Below are 19,640 nucleotides of genomic sequence, written 5' to 3' on the forward strand. Positions count from 1 at the left end.
TGAACTTACAGTACTTGAAGTAGGCTACCTGGCAAATTACTCAACTGTAAATTCTAGCTTCATTTTGTGAAAAAGGGTTGTTGGTTGGGGTTTTTTGATAGACAAATTATTTTTTTCTTTTTATTGAAATTTATTAATTGTTATTTATGGAATGTTTATACTTTTATTCTATTAAATTAACCCAGTTACCGTTGCTACTGTTATTAAGTTACATTAAAAAAAGAGACAATTAAAAAAAAATTACTATGGAAGTGCTATAGGGCAAAGGTGAAGTACGGAAGTAAGGCCTACAGTATGACTCAGGCTAGCATTTTACCTGGGTTCTGTTCTAAATGTGATGACTATCTGCCTTAAGCATAAATGGCGTTACTTGCTCTTATGAGGTACACATCCTTTAATTGTCTGACTTTTCAGCATTCTGCATATACTGCAACATTATAGATGTGTGTCTTTCTCATCAGCGCTGAGATATTGGGGGAAAAAAAACATCTGATTAAATGGAACAAGAAAATGGCTTACACAGCTGATAGAAACCCAGGAAAAGGCTGAGAGACAAGACAAGTAACTCAGTCAGAATGCAAAACAAGTCTTATGGACCAGGTTGGATAGGAGCTGCCTTGAAGGAGTTTTTGGTTTCTTTTATGAAGGCTGGTGGTTTTGTAGTGTCAGAAACCACCTATAGTTATTTAATGCTACTAATTTCCTTCAGCTTCTAGAAAGACAGAGCTTCTCATTTAGGATTTCATTTGAAGCATTTCTTTGTCCTAATTCATCTGTAAATAGGGTGTTGTAATAGTTGCTTATGCTGAACAGAGTAGCTGTCAGTGCTTTCAGGTTCTTTAATGAAAGGCACACTCATTGCAAATTGATTTATGAATTTTAAGAAACTTCTGGGTGTGCTCTGAAACAGAGTTCATGTTAGTCTGCCAGCCTATTGCCCTTGTAATATGAAGTTTCTAAATGTCAGATGTGTATTCCTAACAAACGTGCTTATTTTAGAGTTAGCCTATGACATCCATTTTTTCTTCACTATCTCCTTGTTAGACATGAATATTCCTTGTGAGGAATGCGAGTCTGCTCACACTTTTGTGAGGAGGTAGCAATGCCATTTAATGACTTCAAATATCCCAGCTTTACAGGTAACTTTTTACTCCATCACCCATTACTATTGCTACAAAATTGCAGGCTTTTTTAGTAAGGGGAACTCTAGGTCCAGCAATCAAAGGAATACAATTATATGACCAAGTGCAAAAAGTGAACTTGGGCTTATTGGCACACGCTCGAGCAGTCAGGTTTTTTTAAGCACTGTAGTTACACCAGCTTTTCACTAGATGGCACTTTCACCAAGACACTTTGATTCACATATTTTCTCATTTGCTCCTTTACCCCTTGTTGAGCTTCATTTTGTGTTTTTTCTTGAAGGGATTCTTTGGATGCTTGATTACTGCGTCTTCTCTATTGGTCCCAAAAATATTAGTGATACTGCAGAACTGCATCAATGCTGTTCACAGATGTTCTGTGATTGTGATGCACTGTTCTTCAGTCCCTGCCATTTCCTACTGCCATAAGGGTAATTGAAAGCTATGAAAATTTCAGAACCTCAGCAAGCTCATCTTATGTCAGTCTATTGTAACACAAGTAATATTTAAAAAAAAACAAACCAAGCCAAAACAAAAAACAACAAACAAAACTGTTGTAATAAGTAAATGTAGTCTGTAATATTGTAAGTACCAATTACTCCAGGAATTAAAAAGTCCTCTCTAAACTATTATCAAGCGGATACTTCTGCAATAAGGGCCAAAGTCAAAGTCTTTAAAGAAGCTTAATAACCTAAATGGCTTAAATTCTGGAAGTGTCTAAACCCTCATAAACATGCTATCCTGCAGAAATTTGAGGCCTGCATCAGGGGTATCAGCTTCTTTTTACATTTAGGGAATGCTGGATGTGTAAGATACTGTAGTAATGTGGAAAGGACAGCTTGGGTGAATGATGAGTGAAGTGTTAGGGAAAAAGGTTGAAGAAGGAGGGTAAAGCACCTCCAGCAGGGACCAAGGGACTATTAACCTTAGCTTGGCACACCTTGCTGTCAGGCAGGGTGGGGAACTGTTTCAACCCAGGAGGAGACTACAGGGAAGCAACCTCTGTTGGAGGTCAGCAATCTGGATGCATCAGTTGCTCAGTAATGCTGTAAGCTGAGAGGTAGAGCCTTTCTTTGAACCATATTCTCCGTTTCCTGTTTGCACTCAAGTCTCTCATGCCTCCTTCTTTAGGGTGGGGGCCCTGCTGCATGGACTACTGGAGTCTGACTGATATGATGCAGGGCATGGAAGGCAAGAGAGGTAAGAACAGAGTGAGTGCACCTAAGGAGTTAGTGTGCTGTGATTTTTCTGCCTTGTTCAAGAGTCTTACTTCAGGCACTTGGGACTTGGGCTTGAATGAGGACCAACCAGTCTGATAGCTGTGAGCTGGCAACAGCAATTGTATGCCTTTGGAAACACTGAAAGGCAGGAACTTGGGTATATGGGAGGCTTTGCTTTGGGGCTGGGTATCTGTATGGTGATCCTGCAGAGACAGATAGGCACCAAAGCAGCTTCAAGGACCTAAGCAAGCATGCTTACTAAAGTTAGTGACTCATATCCATACAGAAAGTGTTCCACTCGTGAATCAGGCCTTTATTATTTTAAACTCTTAATTAAGTCTCTTTGAACCCACAGGTGCAGCTACTCACTGATGCTTATTTGTTTTCTTTTATTTGTCACAGGCTTTCATTTACCAAAATATTTCAGTCAGATTGAACTAGAAGTATTTCAGGGGATTTTAATCTATCCTTGGAAACTGTGAGCAATTTGGATACTTTCCTGTGCTATTCTCTGGGTATTAGTATGGGTATACATTTGTAGGCAGGTCTTCAATGGGTGACTGGACCACTACCATTCTTATTTTACAGGTTGATTTAAGGTTCATTATGTGTTTATTGCTTCTAAGTTATTTCTTATGGAATAGTATTGGTTTTCGTTTTTTCAATGTGTTGAAATTTAGTAGTCAAATGATAAATATTAAGGAAAATAAAGTTTTCAGATATATGAGAAATTAATGAAATATTTAAGATTCACATATTTTTCATGTCTGCCTACTGACTAGCCACCAAATATTTACAAATTTCAGAAATGAACACATTAAATATTGTGTTCACTTTCTATGCATCACTCATACAAATATTTTAACCACTCTCTTCCAAACCCATTGCTGATGTGCTGATTTTTTTCTTTGCTCTAATTTCCGTGAAGTTATTTCACAATACCTGAGCTGTTAAGTTATGCCTACTAAGTTATTTCACTGTTAGTTAAGCTCTTTCATTTTATGATTTCTTAAAGCGCTGTCTAGAATCCAGGTAGTTATGCAAATAGCTGAACGTCAGTCATCGTGTTCTTTCTATATCAATGAATGTTGGGATTTTTTAATTTATTTTTGGGAGGTTTTTATTAGTTGTTTTATTTTTGTTGTTTGTTGTTGTTGATTTTTTTAATGTTATTTTCAGGGGAGAGAAGCGGTGGGTTTTAATCCAAAGTAGAATAACTTTGAGGGATTCAAAGGATATCTCATGGAGTAAAACTTGGCATAGAGGCATAAGAAAGATAGGAGGTAGCATAGAAAATGTTCATTCTGGTTTTGTGAGAGGAAATTTCAGTCTTTCCTCTTTGCTGGCTAATGTACTTATCTGGGTGTGCAGAGAGAACATTTTTGTAGTTCTTTTATTAAATATGCCTGGAACCTAACTAAAATAATACATTTTTGTGCATACTTAAATGTTTTCTGTTCACAGAAATTATTGGAAAAATCTTGTGGTTTTCATGATTTCAGGAGAAGGGAGATGGAGTCAGCTAAGAAGCTACAAAATTGATTGTGTGCTAGAATATAAATATACACAAAATATAAATAAATTATGTTTAGATTAAATTTTACTGTCAACTTCAAAAACATTTCATGCATGTCTTCTGTTTATTTTACAGTATAGCTAGAAAAATTTATAGCTGTTTCATTTTACTCTGACCTCCCCTTGGAGGGAGTGCTATACAGACTTTCTGAAAGCTGAGATTCCTGCTTATATTATAATACAAATGTCCACTGGTGATCATATTCAAGGAGTCTAAATCCAGCTTAAGTCTGGCGTTCTTTATTGTTTTCATATAGGTGACTGAAGATGTCTAGCCAGAAGGGAACAGTAGGCGCTGGGATTTATGGGAAATTTAAATGGTAAAAAATGGCTTGCACTGAAACATGTTTAGATTCATCCTGGTCTTAAAATATTTTTGAGACATGGTAAGTTGTAGGACATTGAAAGTACTATGTTATACGTGAGGTACCAAGATCTCTCCCTCCCTTCAGCCTCAGGACTCTCCCTAATAATGCTGGAAGTTAAAATGAATCATTTATGAGCATCAGTAGACACATGGGTGGTGCCTCTTTGTAAACTGGTATTTTGTTGATGCAATATGTGTGACAGCCTTTTAGTTCTGAATATAAATGTTACCGAGGGGAAATTAGGTTGGTTCACAGAGGAGATCAGCCAGACCTTGCAGTACATCTTGCTGAGGAGCAGGTATCTCTACCAGTACTGTTCTTCAGAAACTAGTACATGTAGAAGAAAAATGGAAGGTGAGTGTCTTGAAACTTTACTATCACTTGACTCAGTACTGAAAGTGGAAATACTTAGGTCAGGTGTAAGGGGAAAAAAAAAAGTGCGTTTTGCTGTGTGGAATCAAGTCTAGAAATTACTTCCATGGTTCTATGGTTTAGATTTTATTTGTGGACTTGGTGAGAAAGGAAAGAAAAACAGCTTTGGAAGAAATGCTTTTCTTTTGTAATGGAAAATGAGAGCTGTTTAAAAGAATTGGTGAAACAACAACAAATTCTGAGACTTATAGCATGGAAAAGAATACATGTTATTTCCAGCATAAATGATAAAGTACTAGTTTTTGGTATTCTCATGCTAGAAGCTATTATTTCACAATGGATACCTGAAGTATTCTCTCTGGAATGAAGGTAAAATGTAAATTAATAGAGAAAATTCAGTGACTGGTATTGAGGGTAGGGTTTCTACCAGAGAGAGAAAGCCAGTAAAAGATAAGAAATTGATTAGCCTTTAGTATTTTCTCCAAGATGCCTTTGCTTAAGAAGGCAATTGTTAGCACCTTTGTGGTCCAATTGTGATAATTAACTGATAAGCAAACTGTGGGCTGACTTTAAAGAAATTCCCTTGGAAACATGTAATATATCAACTCCCTGATGTTCTGGTTCAGCTGGATTAATGAGTGGATGAGGTGTAGTTGTCTTGGTTTGTAAATGCCTTCAGAGAATGGGTGAAGACTTGCCAGGTTCTTTCAGTGTTCTTGACCACAGGAATTCATCATGTGTGCTATAACCACTTCTAATCCTTTTTGTTGAACCAGAATGTTTTGTGTTACGGTTGAAAAAATATCATTAAGGTATGAGATTTTCAGTTCAGCTCTGTTACTCTTTCTTGTCAGCAGGTATGATGCATTCATGAGTAATAATGATGTAATGCATTGCTATATTTTTGGTTGTTGTTGATGGTGTGCATGTTTTTAACATGGGTAACGCCCAGAACTGCATTTATCTGCTGATCTTTTCTGAAGAGCTGAATGATCAATTCGTTTAAATGGTGAGATGAAAACTCTTTCAAGGAAAGAAACCAGAAAAAGCTGGGGGGGGGAAGTTTGTGGTTTTTTATGGGGTTTTATTTGTTTTCTTGGTTGGTTTTGTTGTTAGTTGGTTTCTTTTCTCTTATCCATCCTCCCCTCCCAGTTCAATTATGTTTTACTTCAGGACGTGATCCTGGGAAACACTTCTGGGTTGTCTTGGAAGTGTCCTGGTCCCATGGGCTTAGCTATGACTTTCTTTTTATGTGGATACACCCTTGTTTCTGGTTAGGAAAAAATAGTTTCTACTAAATACCAACTCTATATTCAACTTAGTGCCAGTATAGTTAGAGAAGTTGCATTGCTTGATTTTTCTGTAGTCTTAGCAAGACCAAACTTAACCCTTTAGAATTAAAATAGTATACAAGACTTTGTAGTCCAGTAAGGCAAATTTCCAGAACTCCTGAGAATCTGTGGCTCCCATTATCTTCAATTAGAGCAAAGCACTTTTGAAAGTAAAACGTTGGATTCAAATAGGTAAAAATCAGTGTCGCCACCCATCCTTCTGGCACCAAGGTCATAATTACCCTTATGAAATGACTGATACCCAGGCAGGATGCCCAAGGGCAGTCAGCTAAAATTTTTGTTAAGCTAATCATAGCACTTGGGATAGATTGTCAACATTTTTTTATTTTTTTTAGTATTTCTGTCTCCATTAAGTTCCTCAAAGATGTCTGCAAACCTTTTATGACTTAAGGGCATGCAGATTGAGACATTTCATGCATATTTAACAGTACTTACAATTTGGGGGGAGATATTTAGTTGTTTCTATTTTTTAATAACTCATTTAAGCTTTCAAACACCTATTTTTTAATAAAATCTTTTATTCAATTTACTTTATTATTTTATTACTTGTATAAAAAACTCAACTGATAGTATGCGCAAAACGTCTGCTGTCTAATTGTGGTTGAAAAGTAACTGTAGACAGTGTGCTTTAATGTGGAAAGAACATTACAGTGCAAAATCAATTTTTCAAGTAGAGATACTATCATCCCTCAGCATCAGGTATTTATTAAGCAAGAAGGTACTAGATAAAAGATGTGAAACTTGTGGCACAGCTTTATAAAGCATTATAACAAGTTTCCACCTGCAAGCTAGGGAAGTGGTGAACTTGTAAGGATAATTTTATGGATGTATGTGTCAATCTCAGTGTTGCTGAATTTTGAACAAACTCCTGAATTATTTTTTTTTAAACAGTTATCTCTGTCTTTCATCTTTACCTGCTCCTTCATGTAATCTTGACCTCAGCCAATGATGGGAACTCAACTATCTGTTTTTTCCTTTGCGTTCCTTTCTCCATCCTGCAGTCATCGAGCTGGGAGAAGTTGACCTGAACTGTCCTTCAAACTGCCAAATTCATAATACACAATTCTTTGGAACTGACAGACAGATAATAAGGAGAGGGCAAGCCTTCAACTTTTATGCTCGCTTTCAAAACCGGGAATGGGATGACTCTGTGGACAAGGCCATTTTCACTGTGGAGACAGGTAGTTACACCCAAACTTAGTGTAGTCTTTCCCAGTCCTTTTCTGTTATGTAATATTCCCAGTAGTCTTCAGTGACAAATAGTATCTGCTCACACATCTTCTCTGCAAAGCGACTACCTTCCCCTAGCTCAGGCAATTCTGCTAACTTTTAAAGTTTTCTCACTCTGCTGCAGAGGTGACAAATAAAAAAGAAATCCACCCTTTGCTTTGCATTGCAAATGATGCCTAAACAAATTACTTGCTTTTTACATGTGCTTTGTTTAGTCTGATGAAAGTTGTATTTATTTTCCTGAAAAGGCCTCAGACCCTGCGAATCAAATGAGACAAAATGTAGCTTTCCAATGGGCAGATGCCTAGATCAAACCTGCTGGAGTTCTTCCTACAAAGTTTATCAGCCAAAATGCATCAATATCAGCGTGTTTCCTCCTTCCAACGCCTGCATTGGCCGTTATATTCTCAATATGCAAATCACATCTTGTGGTCATACATATCAGCGATGTCTTGGAGATTTTTATGTCCTTTTTAACCCTTGGTGTGCAGGTAAGAAGTCTAGTGATGATCAGATTATTTTAAGAAAAATTCTAGTGATGAGCAAAAATGTTGAACATTTTGTATTACTTAGCTCATAAGTAAGGGATGAAGTCACAGAAATAGGGAGGGATTTTTTTTGTTGTTTTCTTGTTTGTTTTTTTGGTATTTTTTTTTTTTTTTTCTCTCAGAGTTCAAGACTGTCTCAATGCCCCCCCCCTCCCCCCCCTTTTACAGTGGCTTGACAGGGCAAGAAGCAATTAGCACAAACACTTTTTTAAGGTGAGGGTGACTGAGCACTGGCACAGGTTGCCCAGAGAGGTTGTGGAGTCTCCAACCTTGGAGATGCTCTACAGCCGCATGGATGTGATCTTGGGTAACCAGCACAGCGTGAACCTGCTTGAGGAGGGAGCTGGACCAGATGACCTCCAGAAGTCTCTTCCCACCTCAAACATACTGTAATTCTGTGAATTCCGTGGTTTCATTATAGAATCACAGAATAGTTAGGGTTGGAAAGGACCTTAAGATCTTCTAGTTCCAATATAGTATACAAATACAAAATAAATTCTGTAGATCTGTTTCTGATAGCAAGCAGATCTGGAGTCTGTAGGACCTTGCCAAAATCATTACGTATTTCCATTGTCTGTGCTTTTGATTTGATAAAAATCAGATACTGAACTCTAAGTGCCCAGTGATTGACTTCTAGAGTGGCTTAGCGTGAAGATAAATTGCAAGTTCTGTAATTCAGCATACTATAGCAAGGAGAGACTTAATAAAGGTAATACCTAGCTGTAAATAGAACTGAATTGTCTCTGAATGTTTAAAGAGCCTGCACCCTTGAACATGTTTAAAAATATAAATCAAAAATAGGTAGGAAAAGAAAGAGGGATGCAGTCAAGCAGGAGATACAGAAGTGCTAGAAATGTACATTTGCCTGACTGATAGCTCTATATCTTTTCCAGATGACCCTGTATATATGGACAATCAGGCCCATAGAGAAGAATATGTTCTGAATGAGCATGGCATACTGTATGAAGGAGTTCACAAGCATATTACCTCTCGACCATGGCACTTTGGACAGGTATGTTTTAAAGGCTTCTTCAGAAGCAGATGTCATCCATATATGGATAAGTGAAGTGTTATCCATACCTTTTAAGAAATGCACGGTTATATTATGGGGCATGAAAAGTTCTAAGGACCAGTCCAGATTATGCATGAACAAAACAAAATATCTGAGAATTTCACTGTAGACCAAGCAACTGGAAAGAATTTTTCTGTAGTAAAATTAAGGAAACTGCAGAACCATTGATGCCTGTTTTAACTTCTCTTTTATCAGTTTGAAGATGGAATTCTGGATATCTGCTTGAAGATCCTAGACATTGGTGCAAGTTATCATCATGGCTCTGATCGTGACCGCTGTTGGCGCAATGACCCTGTGCACGTCAGCATGGTGGTAAATCACATGGTAAGACCTCTAGTGGTGTGTGACCTCTGAATAGGTCAGAACACACTCCATTATATTATAGAAGGACGTGTTGAACTGTAATCTAACATAGTATGAATAACACGGGGAATCGTTTCTGTGCTCAGATTCACAGAAAAAGCTAACTTGCGACACTAATATCTAATGATTTTATGATATACTTAGGATTAAAGACATGGTCAGCTATTTGAGAAGGTGATTTTTATTTTCTCTTTCTAGATAAGCAGCCATATTACTAGCAGTATAATGAAGATTCCAGAAAACAATGACTACCTGAAGGGAACAAAACCATTTTCCTGGAATGGAAGTGTCCCTATTCTTCAGCAGTGGTACAATGGCAGATGCAGGCCAGTCAGATATGGGTACTGTGGGTCTCTTGCTTCGGTAATGTGCACAGGTATTATATTTCAGTCTACCCTTACCCAGCTATCCAAAAAGGAAAAGAGAAAACCAGGATCAGAAATCTCTGAGCCTAAAAACTAGTGGGAGGATATTAAGCATTTTACTAAAAAAAAAAAAAAAAAAAGTATTTTTCTCTTGCTATAATATGGTATGGCTCCTAACATAGTGTTTGTTATCAACCTGTTGCTTTCCTATATAGCATGAAGAGCAAGAAGAAAAGCAGTACTGTCTTTTCTGTGACCTTTATACCATGCAGCTATCAAATCTACAACTTTATTATAAACACAGAGCAATTGCAGCATTGTGGAGCCAAAATATCCTTTGGGTGAAGTTTGAAGGCTGAGAAAAATACTGAGATATGAACAAGAAAACCTGTAGCCGTGTCCCCTCCAAAACATAAAAGCAGCAGGCTACTATGTTATTTTACTGCAAAGAATAAGATAATAGCAAACTATACGGACAAAAAAAAAATTAAGTTTGAACTTTTTACCATTTATTTACTGAAACTGCTTCTACACATGAAATTGAATTGAATTGATATTGAATTGCAATTAAATTGATACTGCAAAGATGAATCTATGTGTACTACACTGTTTCAAACAAAATGACTGTGCTTTATTAATGCCAGATCAGGTTCATTATTCTGGTTTGGGGATTTGGGGGTTTTTCCAGTATAAGCTGGAAGAATACCAAGCCATTTCTTCCTGCTAGGCTCTTTTTGGACTACTTTCAACCCCATAAAGGAAGTTTTGAAGACAGAATCAGGGCATCCCAAATATTGCTTTCTATCCATTGTATTTATGTAATTGCAAAGTAGAATATTGGAGACTTATTTATAAAACAAGTGAAGGATTTCCTTGATTAAATACCATTTGTAATGACTCATTAATATTTTTTTTTTTTTTCCCTACAGTGATGCGCTGTTTGGGAGTTCCAAGCCGTGTTGTTACAAGCTTCTGTTTTCCAAGCTCAAATGAAAATCCACTTGGTATCAATGAGATTTTTGACTGTACTGGAAAAAACCTATGTGGTAAAGACAAGCTATGGTAAATAAGAAATACACAAGTTCTTTTGTTATTGATTTTGGTTTTGGTTCGTTTTTTGATTAAATGATAGAAAGACTAATGTAAATCTAGCAGATCAGCATGTATCTTTCTTTGTCATGACAAAGCAGTTTAGTTTCCTAAAAATACATTTCCAAACATGTAGTTACTGAACAGGCAGTCTGTTCAATCTACATTTTCAGAAAAGGAAAAGAAAACCACTTGTGAGAAGTTATGCTACCTGCTTACCCTTCTATGTCAAAAGAATAAGGCCATCTTGTTTGATAATTATGTTGTCTTCCTGAGATTTTTTTTATCATAGATAGCTTTATTCTTGTAAACCTTTCAATTCATTTTCATACAACTATGACATTATCAGTTATCACAGCAGTATTTCATGTTGTCACCCTTGACCTGTGTGTTCATAGTTTCACTGCACCAGAATTTTGGTTTTGTCTCATCTGTGAGAGCTATTAATGAATTTTCTGCCCTTTCATTTCAAAAATGCCTTTTCCTTCAAAAAAGGATCAAACTGAAATATAAGGGAAGGAGTATCTCATTTTAGCACAAATTACTAAGGAGTTTATTCTTTATTCTTTGTTAAGCCATTAAAAAGAAGACTAAAACAGTATGTGATTTTCCTGTAAAGAACCAGGAGGAAGATATTAGGAAAATAAACTACTTAAAAGAAAGAACTGTGCTGACACATTATCAACTGAAAAAAAAGAGGGCTGTAATAAGAATGTTTTGCAATCAGGTCTGCAGGACAAACTTCCAGTCTGAGTGATATAAAGTAAACCTAACAACTCCTGTCCCCAAACATCATTAAAAGTTTTAAGACATAGAGAGTCTTCAGTTGATTAAAATGTTATCTCTGACATGGTTTTCCTCCATTGTAAAGCATTGAACTTGGTGATCCAAGAGATGTCTTTAATCCTATATACCTGCATCCTACAGGCGATATCACTGCTGGAATGAATCTTGGATGGCTCGCAGAGACCTAAAACAATGCTGTGGTGATTGGCAGTGTTTGGATCCAACACCTTTGGAAACAGGCAGAGGTAACTGTTTACTATAACTGTCATTGTTTTCTTCTTATGTTGTTGAGTTTTCCTACTACTCAGGTTACAACCTACTATAATGTTGCTATCTGGCTTAGGTACAGCTTGTAGCGGTCCTACCTGGGTTCGAAGCGTCAGAGAAGGGGAACTGGACTTGGACTATGATGGTCATCATCTGTTTTCTCGAGTAAATTCAAACTATGCTGGCTGGCTTTCCCAAAACAATGCCAAAAGAGCGAAGTTTTTCTGCGATCCTTGGCCATGTGGACAACGTCTAATCACCAAGCGTGTTGGCAGTGAGCAATTTGAAGATATCACTGGGGCTTACAAGTATGAACTAGGTATGATGAAAAGCCATTAAATAAGTTAGAGGAAATTTTCAGTGCTAGTCATATAAAATTATTAGTGCAATCTGTCCTTTGTTAAAATTAATAGAACAATCTGAAGTTGTATTGTTTTTGAGAAAAAGGAAGATGCATTTCTGTTCAAAGACCTTCATCCTTAAACTTCTAAACACATTTAGATGATTAAAATGAAACAGATAGTAATTGCATTAATATAGGATGGGATATTTCAGTTGGAAGGGACCTAGAGTTATCCTCTAGTGTAACTTGCCTGTAGCACCTTTCTGCCTCAAAGATGTATTTAACTGAAAGTTACAGTATATTATTAAGGGCATTGTTCAAATACCTCATTCTAAGGCATTGACAGGCTTGGGATATCAAACACCTCTCTTGGAAGCCTGTTCCAGTGGTTGACCCCCCTCTTGGTAAAGAAATGCTTCTTCATGTCAAGTCTGAATATTGCCTGATGCAGCTTTGACCCATTCCCCCACATCCTGTCAGTAGGTCCCAGGGAGAAATGCTCAGCACCTCTCTCCACTTCTCCTCCTTGGGAAGTTGTAGAGAGCAATGAGGTTGCCCCTCAGACTCCTTTTCCCCAAATTAGGCAAGCCCAGAGTCCTTAGCAGCTCCTCACATGACATGCCTTCCAGCCGTTTTAATACCACTATTTGTATGTACATGTTTTGGTGTCACCTGTACAGTGGTTTAAAATATTAGCAAACTTTAGATAATCTAAAAAAAAATCAACCCTAGATTCTTTTAAACCCAGGATTAACTTCTTTCTTGTTACTTCGTGTACCAGATCTGTCAGAAAATATGCCTGCTTATTGAATTCATGTATTATTAGGATATTCTGCTGTTCTTACTTTGGACTACTAATTACTGGTTTTCATCTTCCAGTAGCAAGGAGGAGTTCCCAGCAAAATTGCATAAAGGAATAATGAGTGGATCATAGTTGATTGTAAAATTACAATTTTTTTTGTAAATACTTTCCATGTAAATTTTTGAAAAATACCATGGTTTTCCTTTTTTTTTTTTTTTTTTTTTTAACAGAAACAAAAGAGAAAATAATAGCTTCTTTGTTTGAATGGTGTATTTTGGCTTTGAGAGACATGGTAACATTTCATATTCACCCTAATCCCGTTATATTTTGATTTTTGCACTAACTATACACTTTGAGATTTAAATGACCATTTTTAAATTTCACTAATAAAAGTAATTTTTTTTTTAAATATTTTTTGATATATTTATTTTCTTCTATGCATTCAGACAACCATACCTTGCGTTTCATTATCTAGTGGATTTGTTCTACACCAAGCCACTACACTAGGTTTCAGGAAATTTAATTATCTATCTTTATTATGGGGGTAGATGTGTCTTCTTTTGCCTCCAGTGGATTCCTTATCATGTATCTTCTTCAACAGGTTCTGTGAAAAACAAAGAAGCCTATTACCGGGCTTACAGAAGAATTTATCCAGGGTACTGCAATGCTTCCAACTGTCATATTGATAGAGAGTTATCATCTCTGAAAAACCCATTTTTGAGTGACTCTGGTATTAACATGAGGTTAAAGATGGCTAATTGCCCAATGTACGGTGAAGATGTCCAACTGCACTGGCTGCTAGAAAATTTGCGTAATGAAAACAAAACCCTGAAGTTTAATTTGTGTGCACAAATAATAACCTATAGTGGCTGCCCATTGGATCAGTTTTGGAAAGACAGTGTGACTATCCCATTGGGTCCAAGGGAAGGTAAGAAGATGAATTTGTCTAACACCTCTTTGTCTACTGTTCTTTTCAGGAGATGGTTTGGTTTTAGGACTAGTGGAGATTTCCTAATAGAGGTGGGAACTGAAATGAATACAATGTTACATATTGACAGCTGAATTCACTTTAGGGTGATGACGCAAAAATCAACACAGCGTCAATACTGCATGTATGTGACAGGTAAATTGTAGTCTTTAATTACCCCAAGACTTAGAGGTTCTTAGGATCATTTAAAATCTCATTTCCACTCAAAGTTCTGGTTTCTATAGGAAGACAAAGCTGAAGCTATTTATCAGAAAAACATTTTTTCCCCTTTGTCCAGAAGATATTAACTAGTGTAAAACACTTGTTTTGAGCACTAAAATAATAATTTCTAGATATACTGTATACTGGGAAGCGCAAAGGTATATCAGAACATGAACACTTGTTTACAGGGTTAATATCTTTTTCTGGAAGAAAAATGTTGCCTTTAAATAAAACACATCACTCTAAGATTAAATTTCATACCTGATATTAACATTCTGTTTTATCACACTTTAATTTTCCAGCTTTTTAAATTATTGCTTTAAGAATTACACTGGAATTAAATTTTCCAAACTTTGTGTAATAATAATAATGATGATGATGATAATGCTTATAATAAATCAACTCGTAAATGCACTGATATTAACTGAAAACTATGAATCTGGTTGTTGCAAGTAACAGTGTATCTAACTAGGTAAACTAGGAAAAATCATGTCTGTTTTTAAAAATGCTGTGATAAATTAATATTTTAGCCATTGTAAATGCCAGTTAAACTTTAGGAGAAAGGAAAGTGAAAATATTAGCCAAAAATCAGAAAAAATAATTAAAATATTTTTATTTACAGTGAAAACAATTCCAGTGTGCATATCATATAATCAGTATGGACCTTATCTCTGTGATCACAACATTATTAAAGTAGTTGCTGTCTCAGACCCAGAGTGTGGAGAAGTTCTGATGGTGAGCAGGGATATCGTGATCAACAGACCACCTGTTATTGTGAAGGTAAAGAATTTTAATTATGGGATTAGTGATCTAAGGAACAGAGGGACTCTTACTGGCCAATTTCTAGGTCTTCCTTTTTTTTTTTTCCTTTCTTTTCTTGGTAAGATCAGTGTGAATTTCAATGTGTAACATTTGACTCTAGAGTGATGTGTTTATTTTCTGACTAGCTTCTGAACCAGCCAAGGCTGAAAGTACCATGTACTGCAGAGATCTCCTTCTGCAATCCTCTCCAGGAAGATATGAAGAACTGTGTAATGACGTTAGAAGGCTGTGGTTTATTCAAAGAGCCAATGACCATTGAGTAAGACCATTGATTATTTAAATGGCAAAAATATTGGGCATTGACCAAGGTGTGCTAGATCAGAGCAGGTTTTGAGGAAGACTAGTATTTTTGGCGTTTAGGATCTGAACAGGATGTTTTGGCTCTTTCTGCTTTGAGACTCCATTAAAAGCCTTAGTCCTCTTGAAACTGATGGATCTTTTAGACCTGGCAAGATATGCTGCTGCTTCGTTTTTTCTCAGGTTTTGCATAAACTGTGTGTTTGAAATTTCTCTCTGAAAGGAAACACACAGTTTTCTTCACAAGAAATTCTAGTTGCGTTCTCCATCCCTTATAATCTTATTGAGTTTGTAAGAGAATTTCTCTAATTATTCATGAACTCGCATCACACACACATGATCAATTAGAAAACATCAGTGAGAAACAGCAATATATGCATTCTGTTCTCATAATGTTAATCACAGAAAATGGAGATATCCAGGATGCTATAACATCCTAGGAAAAATAGTTGTTCATTAATATGCATTGATATTCTTCATGACAAGGAGAACTGACAAAAGTATGACTAGTTTTGAGGGGAAGTAATTAGGAATTGTTCTTGCTGAATAATAATGAACTCGATTGCACAAAGCTATCTGATCCAAATTAAGCTACTGGAAATGGAAATCAGGAAATACATTTTTGAAGCAGAAGGGTGCTACATTTAAGCAGAATTCAAGGCAGTATCATGAATAAGCTTCCAGTTCCAATTGCAGAACCGACTATGGGAGTTTTCCAGATCTTCTCTTGGGACAGAAGTTGTTCCCATCCTTTTCATATAGTGGGTTTGGTTATTTTTGGAGGAAGTCAAGAAAGACAAAGTTGTTATAACAGCATGTCTCTGAAAACATGTTGTAGCAAATCAAGCCTAATTACATGCTCTTCTATTGTAGCTCTTCATGTCTCTGAGCTGGCCAGGGTCCTAATTCTTTTCCTTATCTCAACAGTTTGGGAACGCTGGCATCTAACCAGCAGGCACGGACCATTGTGGAGTTCACACCTTACAGGCTTGGCAGCCACCGGCTCCTGGCTAATCTTGGATGCCACAAGTTTGCCTACTGCAAGGGATGCGCCAAGGCCGAAGTGTGTTGCCTCACAGGCCAGAATGGTACCCTGCCTGCTGCTCAGAACGGTGCCCTGCCTGTCAGCCAGAATGGGTCACACCCCGTGTGTGAGAACGGCTCCGTCCACATGAATGGCTCTGGGCCTGTCCCAGTGGCAGACCCTGCATTCAACTCCATGTGTGAATATGTATGTATCCCAATGTGCAACCCAAATTGCGGTGCAGGGGGCCAGCCTGTGTATGACTTTGTGTACCTCCCTGCTGGCCATCCGTTATGCAGCTCCATCTGCAACCAAGGCTTCAATCCAAACGTCAGTTCTGGTTTTGATGTGGGAGGTGATCCTGGCTTCCGTGTTGTATGTGAGACTGTGCCTTCTGCTACATGTGCCCCGATGCCTCCATCCATGTATGGCTCTATGCCTGCCCCAGCCTCCAACCCTGTGTGCCCCCCTATGCCTCAAGTGGTGTTTGAGACAGGTACTGCTCCTGTGCACCAGCCTGGAGGCAGTGGGGGACCGGTGTCCTACTCAGTTGCTGTCCCCTCAGATAATGCGGTGAGTGCCCTGCTAACTCACTTCATGGCTGGCTCTGGCCCCGCAGTGGCAACCCAGGCAGTCCCTACCCATATATCTGCTCCACCATCCCATCCGATGTACTCTCCAGCAGCTCACACTGCCACCATGCCACCAACGGCGGGTGCCTCCGTCTCACATGTCTGTGGCTCTGCACCCTCTCCCACAGCCCAACCTCCATGTGGCCCAATGTCCACCCTGACCTCCCAACCCCTGAGCACCCCAGTAGGCCATGGCGTGTGCTCCCCAGCCTCCTGCTCAGTGGCTTCCCCTGTGCCCCACTCTGCTGCCCGTAGTGCCACCCCAGCAGGGCTGCAGATGGGGAGTGCCCCCGCAGCACGTACGCTGTGCTCCCCAGCCCCACGCCCTGTGGGACCCCCAGCAGCCCACTCGGTGTACTCTCCATCCCCACGCCCAGTGGGGGCCCCTGCAGCCCACTCGCTGTGCTCAGCCACCTCTGTGTCTCTGGGGGCCGCGGGTGCCCGCACCACTGGCTCACCCCTCACTCACCCTGAGGACTCACCCAGAGCCTGCTCCCCAGCCCCAGACCCCCTGGCAGCTGCCTCAGCCCGCTCCCTCTATGCACCCACCTCTTACTCGGTCTCCCGGGCCGTGGGCACCCTGGGGTCTCGCTCAGTATGCAGCCCTCAGTGGGGCCCCTCCTGTGACACCACCACTCGCTTGGGCTCCAACCTCACATGGGCTCCCGCCTCCCGCTCAGCATGGAGCTCTGTGGGACGCTCGGGCTACTCCCCCTTGTCCCGCACTGCCTACAGCACACTCACGCGCCCTTTGTACAGCTCCTTGTCCCGCTCCTACAACACCTTGTCTCGCTCTGCCTACACCACTCTTCCCCACTCCACCTCTCCCTCTGCCTATGCCACCCTGCCTCGTTCTGGGTCCTGCCCCCCTAGCAGCACCTTACCCCAGGTAGGGTCCCGCACACCCTGGAGCCCCAGGAGGAGCACTTATAACTACTTCAAACGCAAATACCTGTAATGGAGAGTAACCTGGAGAAAAGCCAAAGCCAGTGAATTAAAGGCAGGGTGCAGATGCTTTAAAAGAGTTTAAAAATAAGGTGGTGGAGCATGGCATGTGTAGTCCTGGGTATTTATCCACATATTTGAGATGTGCCAAGAAAGCAAGCTGCTAGCTGACTTCTGAGGAATGAATTTGATGTAATACTCGTAAGTCTTGAGATACAGTATGGTGGAAGTGACAAACTGAACATGCTCTCCATGGAGCTGTTGTGACAATAGTTGCACAGTGCAGGTAAATGGATTTACTTGCTTGGTTAAGCTGTTTTATAAAGGATGTGCTTTGACTCTCTCTTCTCTTGATTTTTTTGCGATGGTTACTTCTCAGATCTCCTTGGGCTACAGCACTTGTTGCAAATCTCTCCCCTTGTGTGAAATGTGCTGCCCTTGGGATACTGCAAAGAGGTGGCAGCAGACTTGCCTTACATGTTACCTAATATATTGGGTCCCTGAGTCCCAGTACTGTAGTGGCTTGGGTCAGTTCTGCACACACTCAAATTTCCTTATGGGGCAGTGAAAACTGAGGAGGTCATGGAGTAATTAAATTGTTAAAAATCAACAGAAGAGTTTAAAAAAAAAAAAGCAGCTGTAATAAATGTAGTATTACTACTCTTGATGTATTACAGTTCCATTATCAGGAACCCAAAGGTCAGATTAGAAAGGCTGCAAAACTCAGTGAACGATTAATACAAATTTACTGGCTTACACAGTTGAATACTTCTCAAATCGCATATTCCAAAAAATTCTTCATGTGTATTGCATGCATTTAGGTTTGTGGGAGAAGGTCTGATTCCAAGGCTGTGCTTTTTTGATTCAATATAGCTAGTAAACTTCTATCACCAGACCTGAACTAGAGAAGGAAGTATGATGTTATCCTTTCTTTCCAACACCCAGCCCTCCCAACTAAAAGGTTAAGAAGGTGAATGAAAATGTATTGTGTCTCCTTTTGATAATTGGTACCATTTCAGTGCTAACCCTCTCCCAGTGTTTTAAGAATTGAAATCATATATTGTCATAATGGAGCTGTCCCCTAATTTTGGATTTGCTCAGAAGAATTTTAGGTTTACTGACAACACTTCCCATCCCTCCATTGTTTTCCTCTAGTGCTCTTCTACTGTTGGTAACAAGTGTTAGTGGGGTTTTGTGTTAAGATAATTTTGCTGGTGCTGCAGAATTTTCAGTTGTGTAGTGATAGTATTTCAGTAGTATCACTTTAGTTCACACCCCTATGCTCTGTGATGAGATTGAGTAACCTTCCAGGGGTTTGGGAAAGATGTGGTGTCAGATGGTAACTATGAATATGCCAGCACTATTAACTACATAGTAATTCTGAGTATGGTAGAAGAAATATTTGCCTGGATACTGTAGTGAAATGGTCATAACTAATGACTTGTTTTTTTATGCAGTTTCAATAGTCTCTGCTAGGTATTTGCTGAGAATTCCTTTTCCTGACTGACAATAAAAATAGAAATTTAAAATCACCTGTAATTCTGTTGCTTTGGGGTTTTGGGGGTGGGAGGGCAATATCTTTGGGGAAGGAATCTCTCCAGATGCACTGAAATGTGAAATCTTCCTTCTACTCCATTTATAGAATCATATTTTAATTTCTTTTATATTTCCTCTTCCTTTCCCTAAAATCTGAAACCAAGGCTTCAAAATAAGATCTGAAGTTGGGGGAAATCTATAGATTTCCTACTATAACTAAAAGAGTTTGTTATTAGAGGAAAAACTCAACCATCCTTTTTGCTCACAGTAAAGCTTTCCACTTGCAGATGCTTCATGAAGTTTT

General features: G+C 38.8%; 1 protein-coding gene across 1 annotated transcript; it reads left to right on the forward strand.

Annotated features, from left to right (window-relative positions):
• Nucleotides 1-3,584: 3,584 nt before the first annotated feature.
• LOC130592823 (protein-glutamine gamma-glutamyltransferase 5-like) lies at nucleotides 3,585-19,332 on the forward strand. Its single transcript, XM_057397396.1, has 13 exons — nucleotides 3,585-4,656; nucleotides 7,028-7,207; nucleotides 7,505-7,747; nucleotides 8,698-8,816; nucleotides 9,072-9,200; nucleotides 9,438-9,615; nucleotides 10,534-10,666; nucleotides 11,621-11,724; nucleotides 11,823-12,065; nucleotides 13,493-13,819; nucleotides 14,703-14,860; nucleotides 15,028-15,161; nucleotides 16,127-19,332. Exons 1-13 carry the CDS (start codon nucleotides 4,494-4,496, stop codon nucleotides 17,811-17,813), a joined length of 3,798 nt encoding a protein of 1,265 aa, XP_057253379.1. The 5' UTR covers nucleotides 3,585-4,493; the 3' UTR covers nucleotides 17,814-19,332.
• The last annotated feature ends 308 nt before the right edge of the window (nucleotides 19,333-19,640 follow it).

This window comes from Pezoporus wallicus, unplaced genomic scaffold, assembly GCF_028554395.1.
Source record: "Pezoporus wallicus isolate ANWC-B61680 ecotype Strahan unplaced genomic scaffold, APGP_CSIRO_Pwel_v1 contig_227, whole genome shotgun sequence".
NCBI lineage: Eukaryota > Metazoa > Chordata > Aves > Psittaciformes > Psittacidae > Pezoporus > Pezoporus wallicus.

What these genes read in the sequence shown, in the direction of transcription:
- LOC130592823 (XM_057397396.1), top strand. Translation starts at nt 4,494, where the DNA reads ATGTGTGACAGCCTTTTAGTTCTGAATATAAATGTTACCGAGGGGAAA. An exon ending in GACCATGGCACTTTGGACAG is followed by an intron (nt 8,817 to 9,071) that starts GTATGTTTTAAA and finishes CTCTTTTATCAG; the next exon opens with TTTGAAGATGGAATTCTGGA. An exon ending in CCCATTGGGTCCAAGGGAAG is followed by an intron (nt 13,820 to 14,702) that starts GTAAGAAGATGA and finishes TTTTATTTACAG; the next exon opens with TGAAAACAATTCCAGTGTGC.